The sequence below is a fragment of the Arachis duranensis genome, chromosome 3 (assembly GCF_000817695.3).
Source record: "Arachis duranensis cultivar V14167 chromosome 3, aradu.V14167.gnm2.J7QH, whole genome shotgun sequence".
In the NCBI taxonomy this organism is placed as follows: Eukaryota; Viridiplantae; Streptophyta; class Magnoliopsida; order Fabales; family Fabaceae; genus Arachis; species Arachis duranensis.
The window spans coordinates 22,029,324-22,047,979 of record NC_029774.3 but is presented as its reverse complement, the minus strand read 5'-3'; the positions used below and the strand labels follow the sequence as shown (position 1 = coordinate 22,047,979).

The 18,656-nt window shown below is 31.4% G+C and overlaps 1 protein-coding gene across 1 annotated transcript; it reads left to right on the top strand.

The window, feature by feature from the left end:
- Nucleotides 1-16,565: 16,565 nt before the first annotated feature.
- On the top strand, nt 16,566-18,318 carry LOC107478111 (transcription factor bHLH162). Its single transcript, XM_052258193.1, has 4 exons — nt 16,566-16,741; nt 17,327-17,333; nt 17,386-17,720; nt 18,154-18,318. Exons 1-4 carry the CDS (start codon nt 16,580-16,582, stop codon nt 18,316-18,318), a joined length of 669 nt encoding a protein of 222 aa, XP_052114153.1. The 5' UTR covers nt 16,566-16,579.
- The last annotated feature ends 338 nt before the right edge of the window (nt 18,319-18,656 follow it).

Here is an 18,656-nt window from a genome sequence, read left to right as displayed (position 1 = left end):
AAAATGATTTTGTTTTGTTTGCTAAGAAATTCAGGAAAATTGTGAAGCTGAAGGAATGAAACAAAGGAGGCAACTCAAGGAAGCCAAAGAGGGATCTCAGCAAAGTGATCTGTTACAACTTTAAACAAGCTGGGCACTTCAAGTCAGATTGTCCAAAACTAAAAAGGGAGGACAAGCCAAAAAGAGGAAAGAAGAAAGGTCTCATGGCATCTTAGGAAGACTTGGAAAATGACTCTGATGAAGATGAAGAATCAGAAACCAAGTCTCAAACTTGTCTCATGGCCGATCACATAGAGCAGGTAGTATTTCATGATCCTTCCACTGAAGACCTTCATCTTATGATTGATCATCTTTCCGAAAAGATTAAATGTTTCTTAAATGAAAACTAAGATCTTGAGTCTTAAATAGAAATACTAAAAGATGAAAATGGTTTTCTTAAAGATAAATTAAGGGAAGCTGAAACTGCTGTTAACCTTGTTGAGAAAAACAAGCGGTTAAAAGCAAAACTTAAGAGCTGTGAATATCACCATTCTGTTACTGCAAATCTGAATTATTTTGAAGAAAATGAGTGACTGCATAAAGAGATAAAAAGACTCAAAGAGGACTTAGCCAATTTTGCTCACAGTTCTGGAAATTTAAATTAACTCTTGGATAATCAAAAACCTCTTTATGATAAAGTTGGTATGGATTTTCACAAATCTGAAAAATTTATTGAAAAATCTTCTTTTACCAATATGGCATCCTCTTCGGATGACATAAGGTTTCAAAAACCAACAAGCTTTAGAAAAATAGCAACTCATAAATTTTGTAGATTATGCAATCGGAATGGACATTTTCCTATTTAGTGTTTCATAAGTGAAAGGATGATAGGAGATAAAGTTTACAAGATTGTTTGTGATTATAATGGCTTGAGACAAAGGAGAAGGTTTGACATTAAAGGGTCCAAAAAGATTTGGATACCTAAGGTCACTTAAGTGTTTTTGTAGGTTTACCTAACATCCAAGAGAAAAAACATGTGGTATATGGAAAGTGGGTGCTCCAGGCATATGACCGGAAAGTCAACGTTCTTTATCAAGCTTGATGAGTATGATGGAGGCTTCGTTACTTTCGGTGACAATGGAAAAGGAAAAATAGTGGCCATAGTTAAAGTGGGTAAGAGTTTCTCTTCTTTCATTAATGATGTTTTGCTTGTTGATGGACTAAAGCACAATCTACTAAGCATTAGCCAATTATGTGATCTTGGTTACTTGGTTATTTTTAGAAAATTGGATTGCTTGGTTATTTGTGAAAAATCTGGTGATATTTTGTTTGAAGCAAAAAGATGCAATAATGTGTATGGATTAACTCTAGAGGACTTAAAGGATAAAAAAGTAACTTGTTTTATCTCTCTTGAATCTGAAAAATGGATTTGGCATAAGAAATTGGGACATGCAAGCATGTACCAAATTTCTAAGCTTGTTAAAAAGAAGTTGGTTAGAGGAATTTCTAATATTAAATTTGATAAGGATATTACTTGTGATGCTTGTCAACTAGACAAACAAGTAAGATCTTCTTTTAAACTAAAAGATGGAACTTCCACTAAAAGGCCATTAGAAATATTGCATATTGATTTTTTGGGTCCAACTAGAACTCAAAGTTTGGGAGGTAAACATTATAGTTTGGTGGTGGTGGATGATTACTCTAGATTTGGTTAGGTTCTTTTCTTAACTCATAAGAATGATGCATTTCATGCTTTTTCCTCTCTTTGTAAAAAAAATTCAAAATGAAAAAGATTTGAAAATTGCTCACTTGAGAAGTCATCATGGAAAGAAGTTTGAAAATCAAGATTTTGAAAACTTTTGTGATGATTTTGATATTGCTCATAACTTTTCGTGCCTTAGAACTCCTCAACAAAATGAGGTAGTTGAAAGAATGAATAGAAGCCTTCAAGAAATGACTAATGCAACGCTTTGTGAAAATGATGTACCAAAATTTTTGTGGACTGAAGCTGTAAACACAACTTGCTATATTATTAATAGAACCATTATTAGAAAAGGTTTAAAGAAAACTCCATATGAGCTTTGGAAAGGAACCCTCCTAATCTTAAGTACTTCCACATTTTTTGTTGCAAATATTTTGTGCTTAATAATAAAGAAAATCATGGAAAGTTTGATCCAAAATTCTATGAAGGAATGTTTGTTGGATACTCCACCACTAGTAAAGTGTTTAGGGTTTACCTCAAAGAACATAGAACAATTGAGGAATCCATACATGTATCTTTTTGTGATTTTAACTATTCCAAGTGCTATGTTAGATGATGATACAGGAAGTGAATCTGATGTGAATCAACAAGTCTGTCAAGAAAATCCCAAGTCTGTCTCAGCTGTTGAAACTGTCTGTCCAGAAACGTCTCTTCAGAATGAATGAGACATTTATGTTTTGTCTCCTAAACAAGCCAGAGAATTCAGAACAGAGTTACCTATGAAACTCATCAAGGCAGAAACTTTCCTCAAAGGCCATGAGAATGGAAGTTTTTGAAGGGTTATCCTCATAAATTCATCATTGGTGATCCTTCCCAAGGCATAACCACTAGATCCTCAAGCAAGAAGTAAGTGAAACCAAGCAATGTTGCCTTCTTGCCCCAGTTGGGACCTCTCAATATGAAGCAAGCTCTTGAAGACCCCTCATGGGTTAAAACTATAAAAAAAGAGCTAGCTCAATTTGAAAAGAATGAGGTTTGGACTCTTGTACCAAATCCAAATGGTAAAAAGGTAACCGATACAAAATGGATTTTCAAAAATAAATTAGGTGAGGATGGTAATGTTGTTCATAACAAGGCTAGACTAGTGGCCCAAGGTTATGATCAAGAGGAAGGAATTGATTTTGATGAATCATTTGCCCCGATAGCAAGAATGGAAGCAATTAGGTTACTTCTTGTCTATGCTGCCCACAAGGGTTTTAAAATATTCCAAATGGATGTCAAATATGCTTTTTTTAATGGTTTTATAGATAGGGAAGTATTTGTGGCTCAACCCCCCGGTTTTGAAAGTAAAGAGTTTCCAAATCATATTTTTAAACTATCAAAGGCTCTTTATGGCCTTAGGCAAGCTCCAAGAGCTTGGTATGAAAGGGTTAGTACCTTCTTATTAGAAAATAATTTTCAAAGGGGTACCACCAATACTACTTTATTCATAAAAGAATCTAATGATGATATCTTACATGTTCAAGTTTATGTGGATGGCATTGTGTTTGGTTCGGCCAATAAAACCTTGTGTGAAGAATTTGGAAAACTTATGACTAGTGAGTTTGAAATGAGTTTAATGGGAGAATTAACCTTCTTCCTTGGTCTTCAATTAAACAAACTCCTAGTGGTATTTTTATTCATCAGAGTAAATATGCCAAAGAGTTAATCAAGAAATTTGGTCTTGAAAATTCCAAACCAATGGAAACTCCTATGCATCCAAATACAAAACTTGACAAGGATGAAAATGGGAAAGATGTGGATGAAATAAAGTACAGAGGTATGATAGGATCCCTCATGTATCTTACATCCTCTAGGTCGGATATTGTTCAAAGTGTGGGTGTGTGCTCAAGATTTCAATCTCACCCAAAAGAATCTCATCTTTCGGTCGTTAAAAGAATTATTAGATACATTAAAGACACATGTGATCTTAGCTTGTGGTATCCTAAATCTAATGAATTTTGTGCAGTAGGTTTTTGTGATGCAGATTATGCAGGTGACCGAGTGGATAGAAAAAGCACTTCCGGAATGTGTTGCTTCCTTGGAAGCTCACTCAACATGTGGTCAAGCAAGAAACAAGTCACTGTTGCACTATCCATGGCTAAAGATGAATATATATCTGCCGCAGCTTGTTGCTCACAATTAATTTGGTTAAAAACTCAATTAGAAGATTACAAATTGAAAATCAATAGTATACCTCTATTTTGTGATAACATGAGTGTAATAAACATTTCAAAAAATCCTGTACTGCACTCTAGAACTAAGCACATTGAGGTTCGATATCACTTTATTAGGGAACATATGCAAAAGGGTACTATTGATATCCAATTTGTAAAATCTAAAGAGCAACTTGCTAACATTTTTACTAAATCACTGTGTGAAGATAGATTTTGTTCACTAAGAAATAGTTTGGGGATGATGGACTTAAGCTTTGTTGAAAAAATGTGATCTTCATACCTCTGTTTGTTTTTGTCTCGTAGGCAGCAGAGAGACAAATCTGGGCACATGATGAACAAGTTATTAAACAGGGGGAGACTGAACCTTGGCACCTTGAACTCAAGCCCATTCAACATCCTTTGAGCCCATTCCATGATACTGACCCATTATTATTTTTTTGCATCATGTTGTTAATAAATTACTTTTAAATAATATTTTTAAGGGATTTCACATCATATCTTTCAAAAGGGATTTTTGTCAAATCAAATCTTTTTCCCATATCTCCTCCCACTTTTCAAGGAAAAGACTTTTCAGTTATTTGTTTACATTTTAAATTTTCTTATTAAAACTATTTTTCAAGGGGCTTTAAATGAGATTCTCTCTACTAAGCATTTATTGTGGTCTAACCTCTTTCCACCTTCCACTCTCTTCGGTCTCTTTTCAACTTCTCCCTCTCCACTTCACTTCCTTTATCATGAGAAAGAAGCTTGCTACTCGTCGAAGAAGCCGAACCCCCATTATCAAAAATCCTCCATCTTCCAAAGGTCCTCAATCCCACACACACATACACATTCATTCCCACTCGTCCTCTTCACCCTCTTCTCACTCAACAAATTCCATGGCAAGAAAAGGAATCCATGCAAGAGCGTCAACAAGGCAGGAAGCAACATCACCAAAGAGAAGTTCAAAGGGAAAGGAGCAAGTCCCTGAAGAAGAAGAAGACTCACCACTTCCATCTCCACGACCTTCACCACCACCACGATGTTCTACCCCACACCCTTCAGGTCGGTCAGTCCCCACTCAACGTACAAGGAAGCCAATCCTTCATGACAATAGAGAACCTTCAAACTTGGATTCATTAGACTTCAAAAATAAATATGGTAAAAGTCACTCCCACTTTGATCCTGCCCATTTCATATCTTGTGCTACTTTTGAGTTTCACTCACAAGTTTTGATAAATTGTCATCTTTGTGCCTCTTATGTGGTTAGTGTGAAAAATCTTTCTGAAAAAGGTATTGATTTCACTACATATTTTGATGATCTCAAATGGGTTCCTATTTTCAAAATTCGAAAACCAATTTACCCTAACTTGGTTCGTGAATTTTATGCTAACATGATGTTTCATGATGGTGCATTGCATTCATATGTCAAAAGAGTTCATCTTACCTTGAATAGAGATACCATAAGTGCTGCTCTGGGGTATCAAGATGAAGGGGCCAGGACATACATGTCTGGTAAATGAGATAACCATGATGGTGTTTCCCTTCAAGTAGCCCTGACTCGGGTTTGTGAAAATTTCTCTGCTCTTGATGGCACAACTCTGACCCACAAGGCTCTCGGACCTGTGCGAGCCTTGCTTCACTATATCATCGCTCATATTTTAATGCGTCAAAGTGGTTCTTAGTAGAGGGTTACTGTTTGTGATACCCTTGTGTTGTTTGCTATTCTAAATTCTGCTTCAATTTCCTTTGCATATCGTATGATTAGACACATGTAGGATTGTGTCCATAGTGATAAAAAATCAAATCTGCCATATGGTATATTTCTGACTTGCATCTTTGAGCATTTTAATGTGGATCTTAGCAATGAGCCAGTTGAGAACAGGGTCTCTACCATCAAAGGCAGAGGAGTTCCCGATTCTGTAAAAGGGAATAAGGGCAAGAGTTCAACAATATCAATGATTTCTGATAGCGAAAGTGATAGTCTTCCTCCTGAATCTTCTTGATTTTTTGAAACTATCAAGGATATTCTGAATGAGTTCTCCAATATGTCTAGCATGATGGTCAGATCCTACAAAGAAGCTCGCAAGCAAGCTTATAAAAATGAGAAGGCCTGGACCAAATGTCGTGAAAGGGTGAATCTGCTAATTAAGAGCTTGGAGACTACTAATAAGGACATGGCTCATTCTGAAGGAGAAGATGATCATCTTGATTCTGATATTAATCTTTCTGATGCCTAAAGATTTGCTCACTGCTGCCTATACCTTTGGACACAATTTATTCTGTTTTGTTACTTTTGGACTTGGTTTCTTTTGAATTATTGGATGAATGTACTCAATAACTTTGACACATTGTTCCTGTTTTAATGTTTAATAACTGCATTGCTGTTTCATCTATTTTGCAGGTTTCCTCCTTGATAACAAAAGGGAGAGGAAAAAGATTTAAAAGGGGTTGAATTGAAAATAAAATTGGGGCTGCCAGTGCTCAAATTCTTGTGCTCTGTCTTTGAGCTCTCTAAGTTCTGACCTAATTACATTTTTTTTCTCTGTTTGATTATTTTTTCATGCTATGTTTCGATGCTCTATTTTTGTGGCTAAACAATGTGTTTTATTGCTTCCTATGATTTGGTATAGATTTATTGGCAGGAAACATTTTTTTAGGTTTGATACTTTGCTTTGAACATGTTATTTTGAGAAGTGTGTTAGAACTTGAGCATTGATCATTTGTTGGATATGTACTCTGAATATACTTTGTTATACTCTGTTTTGCAAGAGAAATTTTTTCTTTGAGCAGCTTGAAACCTTTAATTATGTTTATAAAAATATATTTGCTCAAAATCAAGCTCTTACATGATAAATATGGTTTTGCTTCTTAAGGTTTCATGTTTTGAAAATATAAATTTTTTTTGGAACTATTTAAACATGTTTACAGGTACTGCTTCCATTGGATATATGCACACATTTAGGGGAAGCAGTTTGATCAATTGAAAGGGGGAAGATACAGCCAAATCATCAAGGAAGTTTTCTAATCCTATTTCTTTTCAATTCATTTTTTAATAATGTTAGTCATCAAGGGAGAGATTGTTGAATTTCGAAAATTTGAATTATAGTGATGATCAAACATTATTAATATATTAATTAAAAAAATTGTTAATTTAATATTTGCTTCCAATTGTTTGGTTAATGGATTTGTTAGTGTGCAGAAAAAATAAAATGAATTTTTATGTTGGGATAAAAAGGCAATATAAGCCCAATGTAATGAAATTGTGATCAGCCATTGTGCAAAAATTCCATGCAATGTGGCTGAATTATTTAAAAGGGAGAGCAAAGCTAATTGGGCCAGGAAACTAGTGTGCAGCCCAAAACAATTATTCTTTGTAAACTAACAAAAAGCTTTGGTCCGAAATTGAGGAAAGAGAGAAAGACTCCAAACAAAGCCACTGTTACCTACTACATTTGGAATAGAATTCAAAATTCAAATGAATTAATTGCTTGCATAGGAAACTGAAACATAAAATTAAATTGAGTTAATTTTACATTGAATGCTTTGTCTCTTCTCTCTCCTCTCTCTCTTGGTTTTCAGTTGTCACTTCAATCAGAGAAAAGAAGAAAGAGCAAGTTATCAAAGAAATAAACAGTGAAGCTAATGGAAGAAGAAAAGGCTATGTTGATGATAGCCTTTGCAAAAGGAAGATCCGAAGCATGGTGTGACTAGATCTTTGCCATTGAAGGCAAGATTTCAAGAGGAGCTTCAAGATCTTCCATGCCAAGAATAGGAAAGATCCGTCTTGATCAGAGAAGATCTCAGTGGTAAAGGTTATTTCCATTTCTGTTATTTCAAGACAGAAGGTAGCTATTGGAGCTACAAAGAGGAAGAAGCAAATATGAAAAAGAAGGAGCTATCAAGGATCAAAGGATCATCAAGGGTCAATGTTCTTTCTTGGAGCCAAAGTCAAGATCAAGGGCTCAGAGTGAAGGAACTTGATGAGAAGGGTTGAGAGAGGTACATGCATGTTGATTTTAGCTTTGGTTTTCCCTCTCTTTCTTCTCTGTCCGAACCGGCTCTGTGTTGGAGAAGATGTTGGTGGCTTGGTTGAACCGGTTTTAACTTTGGAAGTGCCCCCTTCTATAACAAGGGTGAACGACCAAGGGTTAAGATCAAGGAGAAAAAACACAGAGTTCTCATAGCTACCCTAAGCTAACAGAAGTTCTTCTCTTTCAATGGGTTTCATTTTGTTTTCCTTTCTTTAGTTTTGTTTGTCTGTGTCTCATGGTGAAAAAAGGCAAACAGAGTGAGGTTTGTAAGAAAAAGCCAGTGAGAGAAAAAAGGCAATGAGCAAAATTAAAGAAAAAAAGTCATAAGTGTCTCAGAGTTTCTTTGTTCATCTATATGTTGTGTTTCATGATCCTGTGGGGACTTGCAAGTTGGGTTAACACTTTGCAGTTGAAAGCTTGGTAGGTGTCCAAGTCAAGTTCAGATTTTGGGATAGAATCTAGATTTGTCCCAGATATGATTGGGTAGATCCTAGGAAAGAATTGGTGTATGTAATCTATTGATGATAGTGAAATTACGTCACTGTTGTTATAGAGATTGGATATAGGCTGCATTGCACTTAGCAGCTAAACCATGATACTTCTGGGTGTGATTCTCTCTTTCTTTTCTACTCCTATTCTGTTTCTGTTGCGTTGGAGACAAAATTGAAAAATATCTCCTAACCGGTTACAAGACAAAAAGAAAATGTCTCTTGACTTATTATGAGATAAAAAGTAGAAATATCTCTTGAAGTTCTTTTAAAAAGTAGAAAGTAATATTTAGAAAAAAAAAGGGCTAAGATTCAACCCCCCATTTTTCTTAGCCACTGATTACCATCAATGTGAAATAATTGTTTATTATTAATTTTTTTCTTTTTATTTCGAAAAAAATTCCGTACAATTGAAATAGATTTGATATTGAAATTGATGAGCAAAAATTGAAGCTCACAGATACCAACAAATGTACCGGACCACTCAAGTAATACCACGGTGAGTGGATATTGTTTCCATGAGGATTAAAGGATTGAGCAAATAATTATTAAATTAAATACCTAATTAGATCAAAAGAACCCTTTGAAAAGGGTAAGATTGACGCGTGTTATGATATGTAGCTTATTGCGTTTACAGTATAAACGAGATACACACAATTATTTCTTTTATACTGTAGACGAGATAAGGCTTAGACACACCTATATAAGAAACTTGTTCACAGCGCCTCTTTTGTCACTTTCATTATCCATTACCTTCATTTCTTCCTTTCTCGGACGTTTCTCTAGATATTTTTGAGATACTCGGATATTATGACGCGCGCGGATGCATGAGACGGAGACGTCAACTGCCTAGACGCGGCTTCACACATTGCAGGAGCGATCAACTTTTAGGTTAATGTTGTTGTTTTTCTCTTTTAAATATGAGCATGTAATTATAGTTGGGGTACTTTTATAGATTCAATGTTGTTACATATGTAGGGGTGTTCATGGATCGGATCCGATCCGCATATCCGCAGTATTTTATTCGAATCTGATCCAAAAATTGCGGATATGGATCTGATCCACAAGACTATCGGATCGGATTGGATCCGATCTGCACACTTATAGGATAGGATTGCGGATTTTATGTAAGTATCCGCATATCCGATTTGCATATCTGCGGATCCGCAAAAATAAATAAATAATTAAATATTCTTATATTTTATTTCAACTAATAATTATCATATATGTTGTATTATTTTAATTTTATTATTTAAGAAAATTATGTTTAATATTATTTTAAGCGTAAACATATTTAAAAGAATAGAACAAAAGAATTTTATTAATATTTTTAATAAAAATAAGCTTTTAAAAATATTTTTGTGTTTTTGCAGATATATCTGATATCCGATCTGATCCACAAATGCGCGGATCGAATCCAAACAAAAAACTGCGGATATTAGATCCGTCCCGACCCGACGATTTTAATGCGGATCGGATCGAAATTTTGGCCATATCTGATCTGATTCGATTCACGTTCATCCCTATACACATGTAGAATTGGTTGTCATGTTATTAGAATTTGTTGAGTTGTGAAATGTAGAAATTAGTAAATGTTAATTAATTAATTTAATTAAAATTATTAATTAATTTATTAGTTAATATTATTTATTTATTAAATATTTATTCTATTTTTGTATGTATTTAAATCAAATTTTATATTTTTAATTTTAATTTTGAATATTTTATATTGATGTTTCATATTTTTTAAATATTTGATTTTTATAGTTAATTATTTTAAAATGTGAAATAATTGTTTATCATTAATTTTTTTCTTTTTATTTTGAAATAAAATTCCGTATAATTGAAATAGATTTGATATTGAAATTGATGAGCAAAAATTAAAGCTCACGAGTATCAACAAGTATACCGAATCGCTCAAGTAATACTATGGTGAGTGGATATCGTTTCTGTGAGTATTAAAGAATTGAGCAAGCAATTATCAGATTAAATGCCTAATTAGATCAAAAAAACCTGGATTGAAAAGGGCAAGACTGATACGTGTAATGATACGTAGCTTATTTCCTTTATAGTGTAAACGATATACACACAATTATTTCTTTTACACTGTAAACGAGATCAAACTTAGACATGCTTATATAAGGAACTTGTTCACATTGCTTCTTTTGTCATTTTCATTGCCCATTACCTTCATTTCTCCCTTTCTCGGACGTTTCTCTTAATATTTTTGAGATCGGTTCCGCTACGTTACCAACAGCATATCTGCCAACTTTTGCCAACTCTTATTTATAATTGTGTTTCATGGGAGTGTGTTTGTGGATGTGTCTAATAAAAATGTCTTTTTTATAATTGTGTTTAATAGAAGTGTCTTTATAGATATATTTTATGGATGTGTCTCTTTATATATGTATTTAAAATATATTAATTATTAGACACATCTACGAACACACTTCCATGAAACACAAATATAAATAAGAGTTGGCAGAAGTTGACAGATAATATGTTGGTACCCTATACTTTTCCTTTTGAGATACTCGGATATTATGGCGCATGTAGATGCACGAGACGGAGACATCAACTGCCTAAACACGACTTGGCACATTGTAGGAGCAATTGACTTCTAAGTTAGTATTGTTGTTTTCCTCTTTTAAATAAATGAACATGTAATTATAGTTGGAATACTTTTTTAGATTTAGTGTTGTTACACATGTAGAATAGGTTGTCATGTTATTAGAATTTGTTGAGCTGTGAAATGTAGAAATTAGTAAATATTAATTAATTAATTTTTAAAATTATTAATTAATTTAATTAAAATTATTTGTTAATTTAATTTATTTATTAAATATTTATTCTATTTTTTCATGTATTTAAATCAAATTTTATATTTTTCATTTTAATTTTAATTTTGAATATGTTACATTGATGTTTCATAAACTTTTTAAATATTTAATTTTTATAGTTAATTATATTAAAATGTGAAATAATTGTTTATCATTAATTTTTTCTTTTTATTTTAAAATAAAATTCCGTACAAGTGAAATAGATTTGATATTAAAATTGATGAACAAAAATTGAAGCTTACGGATATCAACAAGTGTACCAAATCGCTCAAGTAATACTACAGTGAGTGGATATCATTTCTATGAATATTAAAGGATTGAGCAAGAAATTATCAGATAAAATACCTAATTAGATCAAAAAATCTGGATTGAAAAGGGCAAGATTGAATCTTGCTGAGAACTTTAGAACTTAAATGCTTGAATGCTTACGTACAGAGAACTTGAATGTTAATTTGAAAGAAAACAATGATAATTTGAGTCAAAGGCTTTAGAAATATTTATACTTTTAGAGAAATTAAATCTTATTTTCTTATCTTGAAGTTTGCAAATATCTTTCTCGATAAATCTTTAGTAATTGATTTCCAATTCCTTGTTTTCTTAGTTTCGCAAGCATTAATTAGTCATCAATTAATTAATCAAGAGATTAAGCACAAAAAATGACTTAGTTTTCTAATAAGATTTAAAAATAGTCACTAAATTGAATTATATGTCACATATTCAAGCTAGTCCTATCCAATTAAATTTTTAGAAGAAAAACACAATTTTCAAAAGTTGTTCTAATCTGAATTATATGTCCTTATTCAAAATTAGAGTGATTGAAAATTATGCATGTGTAGCACACTAATTGAACTACTATTCCTAACCGAATTCAAAGAGTCACATGAAAGAGTTTTCAAGCTTTAATTCAAATATCAAAATTTTTAATTATAATAAAAGAATTCAAAAGAGATTAGCATACCTTCTGATACCACCAATCCGAATGAAGAACGAATAATTCAATCATGAAATAAATCAATGCAAGACTTTAAAATAAAATAAATTTAGAGTAATAACCCATAGAAAACATTAACATAGCTCCTAATCCTTTGTAAGATGATTAGTTACCATACAAAAGTGAAGAAAAACAAGAAGATATGTTGAGGAATGGAATACCCCTTTATGAACTAAGTTCACTTATTTATATCCTAAATTCTAGAATTCAAATTCAAACTATCCTAATCTTATCTTTTGGAGAGAAAGATAAGATAACTACTTACTAACTTTAATTTCAAATTTAAAAATAATAATTCAAATCAAATCTAACGACCAAATCTCTTATGTTTTTAGAAAGAATTAATAACTATCTTCTAGAATCTTCAATGTTTTGGATGTGATTAAGCCTTCTAATGATGTGGATAATCAAAGTTGGGTCTTAATTGTTGCATTTTGAGAGTTATAATTATGTTTAAGGTAGCTTGCATTAGAAGAACTTCGGTAAAAGGCCCAAAACCAAACTTCCAGGAGGCACAAGCACGTCGGACGTGAGGGAAGGCCACCGAGTGTGGATCTTGTCCGCCAGGCATGGGAGTCTTCCTGCTAGGCCTGGGTGGTTTGATTTCTTTAGGGCACGCTTTTTCTTCCTTAGGTCACGTTTTTTTGTACTTATATTTTTTTGTAAAAAAGTTTTTATTCTTATTAGATTTTTTAGGTAAAAATCTCTGAAAATATAAAAATACTATCCCAACTCTAAATATTTAATTATTTATTAAATTTTATTAAAAAACATAATAAATTTGATTAAAACCTAAAAAATAAAATAGAAAAGAATTTAAAAATCACTTAAGATGACGTGTCATCACAAATACCAAACATAAAATTTTGCTTATCCTCAAGTAAAAAGAAAGATAAACGGAGTTTAGCTTAATGAAAAATATTTAAAAAGCTTTTAAGATTGAAAACAAAAGTGAGATTTATGATAATTCTTGTGGTTACATTCGACTTCTCTTATCCTTCATGAATCTTGCATGTTTAGGATTTAGAAATTTTTAAAAATAAAATTCGAATTGTAGTACGAGAATTCTTTTGAATTTTTATGACTTGAAGGCAATTTACTTCTTATTTGGATTAGGGGAAATATCTTCACGGGCTTTTGACTCTTAGTATTTTGTCATAAGGCAGCTCTTAACGGACTTTCAATCGATAATTCCGGAGCAGTTGGCCAAAGTTACCGAGTGATAAAGCACCCTTCGGATCTAGTTATCCAAGTCTCTTCTTGACACAGTCACACCACAAGTACATAATTAGGGTTTTGATCCAGACATCGATCTCCAAAGCCTCTTTGGACTTCTTAATGTTTTGTCTTAAGAAAACTATTTAAGCGAACTTTCAATCGATAATCCCAATCCAGTTGGCCCAAGTTATCGGATGATAAAGTACCCTTCGAATTTACTAGCGCAAGTCTATCCTTAAAACAGAAACATCACAGGCACATAATTGGACCCTAATCATTAGCTCCTCCTCCTCCTCCTCCTCCTCCTCCTCCTCCTCATCATCATCATCATCATCATCATCATCATCATCATTTCATAATTATTGTTTTATCCTCTTAACAAGAACTTGTGTCACGATTAAAATTTTTTTGTGTTATTTTCGGATATATTTTGCATAACTCAAAACTCCTCCTCTTTATCATCAGTATCATCACCATTATTATCATCATCATCATCATCATCATCATCTTTTTCTTCTCTTGTTCATCTTCTCCTTTTTATTTTACCTTTTATTCTTCTTGTTTTACTCTTTTAACAAGAATAAAAAATAAGAAAAATAAAATAAAGAAGACGAAAAAACATATAATGCTGCAAAATCATTAAAAAGAGGAAAAAGCAGGAAAAAAATATATAACAACTGTAATAATAAAAGAACGACGACAAGAAAAAATACACGAAAAAGAAGAAAGAATGTAAAAAAAAAAAAAAAGATTAAATAAAATAAAGTACAAAATTATATATATTAATTAATCTAGATATTTTTTTTTCTTTAACTCTAAACCAATTGGACCCGATTACACCGTTGTTTACTCTCAGCAATATCAGAATACTAACTTTTTAATATTATATTACACAAGGTGTATTCACATATAGATTCTAGAAGAGTCACCAAAAAAAATATATAGATTCTAGAAGGGAGTTCGGGAGCCACAATGCCTTACAAAATTGACCATTTCCTAGGACGATGAAGCAGTAAAACCTAGTCCAAACTTTCGAATAATAATAATAATAATAATAATAATAATAGTGACCAAACTAGATGCAGAAATTATTTTTAATATGAAAAGAGAGATGGTGTTTTAGTTGAATATTAATATTTAAAGTGTTTTACAGTATTGTGGACATTGTCCAACACGCCCTCCACGTAGTGCAACACGCCTCTCACGTGTTGGTTAAGATGTTGCTACGTGTCCAACACGCTCCCCACGTGTTAGCATGCTGCCACGTGTCCAACACGTCCTTCACGTATTGACTTTCCAACTAAAAAGTTCATCCATCTATAATTATACCAAATACTCCCATTTTCAACAAAAATACCAATATTTATTCCATATAAAAAAAATTAACCAACTAGGTGAGTCCAAAAGAAAAAAGAAAAAAAAAAGAAAAGACCAAACTAGGAAAGCACAGTATGTGTATAAATATCTAGAACATCTTTGTCCTTAATCATCGGGGTGTGTGGGGAGGTCCTAACTTTATAACAATTTTAATTTTTAAGTCATGTGTGGAATTATATACTTTTGAGTTTAATGAACAAATTCCACGTCCTGAACTGCTTCGAAATTCAGTTGATTAATCAAAGTCACCCTTTATATGCCTAATAGGTAATTAATTTTTCATCAACAATATATATTATCAATTTCATCTAATGTTTTTTAAAATAATACTTTTACTATTCTTATTTCTTTCTTTTTCTTTCTCAAAACACCACTCTTAACACCACAGCAACTCCACCATTCTACCGCAACCACCGCCGGTCAACTTCGTTGGATTTGGCCGCCAATGACAACATCGGTGACTCTAAATCCCTAGACATTAATTCTTAAATTAATTTAAATTTTAAATTTTAAATTTTAAAATAATCTTAAACCCTTCCAAAAATAAATGTTAAAAGATAATTTTAACATTAAATAAAAAATTGACTAACATTAACTAATAAAATATTAATTCTCTATATAGATTTTCTTATTCCAACCTACCAGAAGTTTCTGTTTCCAGTATGAATGCATGGCAAATGCATGTATGGACAATGAAGAAGAGTACAAAGCGGGGAAAAGAAAAAAAATAAATAAAAAAGAAAGAAGGAAAAAAAGGAAAAGTGATGGCCAGGTTGCGGTCAAATTATACTATGGCGTGTATATTGATCACGATATGATATCAGATGCAGTTAATTTTACATAAAATTGATAGTTAAGAGTAATAAAAATTTAGTCAAATTATTTAACAGTTTTTAGCTATAGCTATCGACTTCACGCGACTGCACTTGAGTTTTTACTTTATTTATTTTATTTAAAATTTTAACTAAATTGGATAAATCTTAATTTCATATTTTATTATATTTTAAATAAAAAATTGAGATTTAAAAATAATTCGTTAATCAAACTAATTATTTAACTTTTCAATAGACTAAACATACTATTTTATAAAAAAGAAAACTAAAAATTAAATTCTATAACTTATATATTATTTAGTATTTACTCTTATTATTATTATTTTAAAGAGTATTGAACTTTCTATCCAACTAAAACGCACGCCTGATTAATCTATTAAAATCATGACAAGTTTTCTAGATATGATACTAGGTAGTTGGGAATCACAAAGTCGGCCCACAATGTCCTTTTGTCTGCAGGAAAAAGCTTGAACTTATATAATGTTTTAGTATATTCAAAACCTTTACCCTAATTTCAAGAGATATAGTACATATTTAATTAAAATATAAACAAATACTACATATTAACAAAATTTATTATTTTGGTTAATATTTTGTCAATACTCTAACCTGTTAAATACTAAATTTTAAACTGTAAAATTTAAACTCTAAATTCTATAGTAGTATAAAAATAAAATAATAACTAAGTATTAATTAATATTAATAAAAAATATTATCTCTTATTTAATATTTATCTTAAAAACAATTTTCATTAATTGACCTAATGTTCCCACTGTCTATACTGTTCATAGTGACAATCATATTCAGCCAAAAATTTCCTATATATATCTACGTGCCCGTACCCAGTTCTGTAGTTGAGTTGTTGCAAAGTGGTGAAAACCATTGTTATAGATCCCTAAACAAATAAACAGCCCTCAATTCAATGGATGAATTGGAAAGTAGAAGTGAAGCTTCTCCATCTTCAACAAACAAGGAGAAGATTGAGAGAAGGTTCATTGAGAGAAACAGAAGGAAGCACATGAAGATGCTCTACTCCACACTCAACTCTCTTCTCCCTAACGACCCCAACCCCACTAGGCCCAAGGTTTCTCTATCTCTCTATAAATGTTCCATTTATTGTTCTAACTACTCATTTTTATTTACAATTAGATTGTACAGTTAATTTTTTTAGTCAATATTAGCAATTTTTTTACTTTTATATTTTAAAAATTTTAAATTTTAAATTCTAAATTCTAAATTCTAAATGTTAAATGTTAAGTTTTAACTTATATCCTAATTTTTTTAAAAGATAAGTTAAAAAGTTATTTTATATATAAAGAGAACAAAATTGGTTTATTATTGAGGGGAGTAATGCTAAATAATCAATTCTTTTATCTAATATTAGCCTATTTTTTAAATAATTTTATTTATCTTAAATTTTAGACTCTAAATTATAAATATTTAAATCTACATCCTAAATTATAAATACTAAATCTTTAAAATTTGTTAGTATTCACTAATTAAAATTTGATTTGTAATGTTTTTAAGTAAAAAATATATATTGTCATTCTTATTTTGATAATGATATTTTTTTAATTTATAAAAAAATACAATAAAAGAATCATATTTAAAGTGACATTATTAAAAATAAAATAAAATTATCATTTTCCTAATATTAACCACTTAAAAGTGGTTACGTACTCTTTCTTTTATTTATAATCATTATAAAATAAATAATGTAAAAGGAAGCACTGCTATTGCTTGATCAAGTGGACAAGGCCTTAAATTACATCAAGAGCTTAGAGGAGAAGGTAAAAATGTCTAAGGAGAAGAAAAATAGCTTACTATTGAGAATGGGAAGAAAGAGGACACGTGGCGCTTGCGACGATGGTAATCGCCCCAAACCGCCGCAACTAGAGGTTCATGAAATGGGTTCATGTCTTCAAATTGTAATGACATGTGGATTAGATTCCCAGTTCATATTCTATAAAATCATTCATATTCTGAATGAAGAAAACATCGATGTTAAGAGTGCCAATTCTTCGCTCATCGGAAATTCCATGCACCATGTTGTTCATGCAGAGGTATACTTACATACATTTATACAAACTATAGAATTATTTTGGGTTTATTTGTATATTTTGACTCTTTTGAATTAATTAGATTTTAACATAAGTGCTTCTAATAAATCAGAAATTAAATCTTACTAGTTAAGGGGGTAGATATTGGTTAAGAATTTTTAAAGAACAAATGTTTGAAAATTTTATTTTTTAATCCCAGACGAAACATTCAGTTTTGTAACCTTTAATCATACGCATAATATATAAAAATTCTTAAAATATAATATCACTAATTTGTTGTTGCCAAACAATTTAAACTCCTCATCAACTTGATGTTCTTGATGTATATTATAAGTTGAGCAATTCATATTCCTTGAATAACTTAAAACTCTTTTAATACCTTCTAATTTAATTTTCTCTTATACTACTTAACTAATTGTAAGTGGAATTTTGGCAGATTCCACAATCTTTGCTTCAATTGGGTGCGACTAAAGTAAGGGAGAGTTTGAAAAGGTTTGTGCAGGAACCAATTAGTAAAAATGAATTACAATCTGATCATGAGTTGTTAGATTTTGAGATCGATACTGCTGAATTAGCGGAGCTTCTAGATTTCTTAGCATAATAAGCAAGGATTTGCATTGCTAGATACTAAAAATGGTTGTTTATATTGTTTTATAGCTCTGATTTCGGTTTTCCATAACATCTAATGAGATAACTCCGCTTGTAAATTACGGCGATAATTAATAAATGCTAAATAAAACAAGTTTTATTATTTTTGACTAATTTTTTTATTATTAAATATTTCTGTAATTTCATGTTCTTGTTTTCTTTGGCAAGTACTTTGGTGAATTCAAACTTTTAGTGTCAAATAATGTATGTTATAATATAAATATTTTACTTTTGAACGTTGGTTTAGTGAAATTTTATGTAGATGTTCTTCTAGTATTAAATTTTGTTAAA

Coding starts and splice junctions, on each gene's coding strand:
- LOC107478111 (XM_052258193.1), top strand. CDS start 16,580: ATGGATGAATTGGAAAGTAGAAGTGAAGCTTCTCCATCTTCAACAAAC. Junction 17,721..18,153: donor ACCATGTTGTTCATGCAGAG/GTATACTTACAT, acceptor GAATTTTGGCAG/ATTCCACAATCTTTGCTTCA.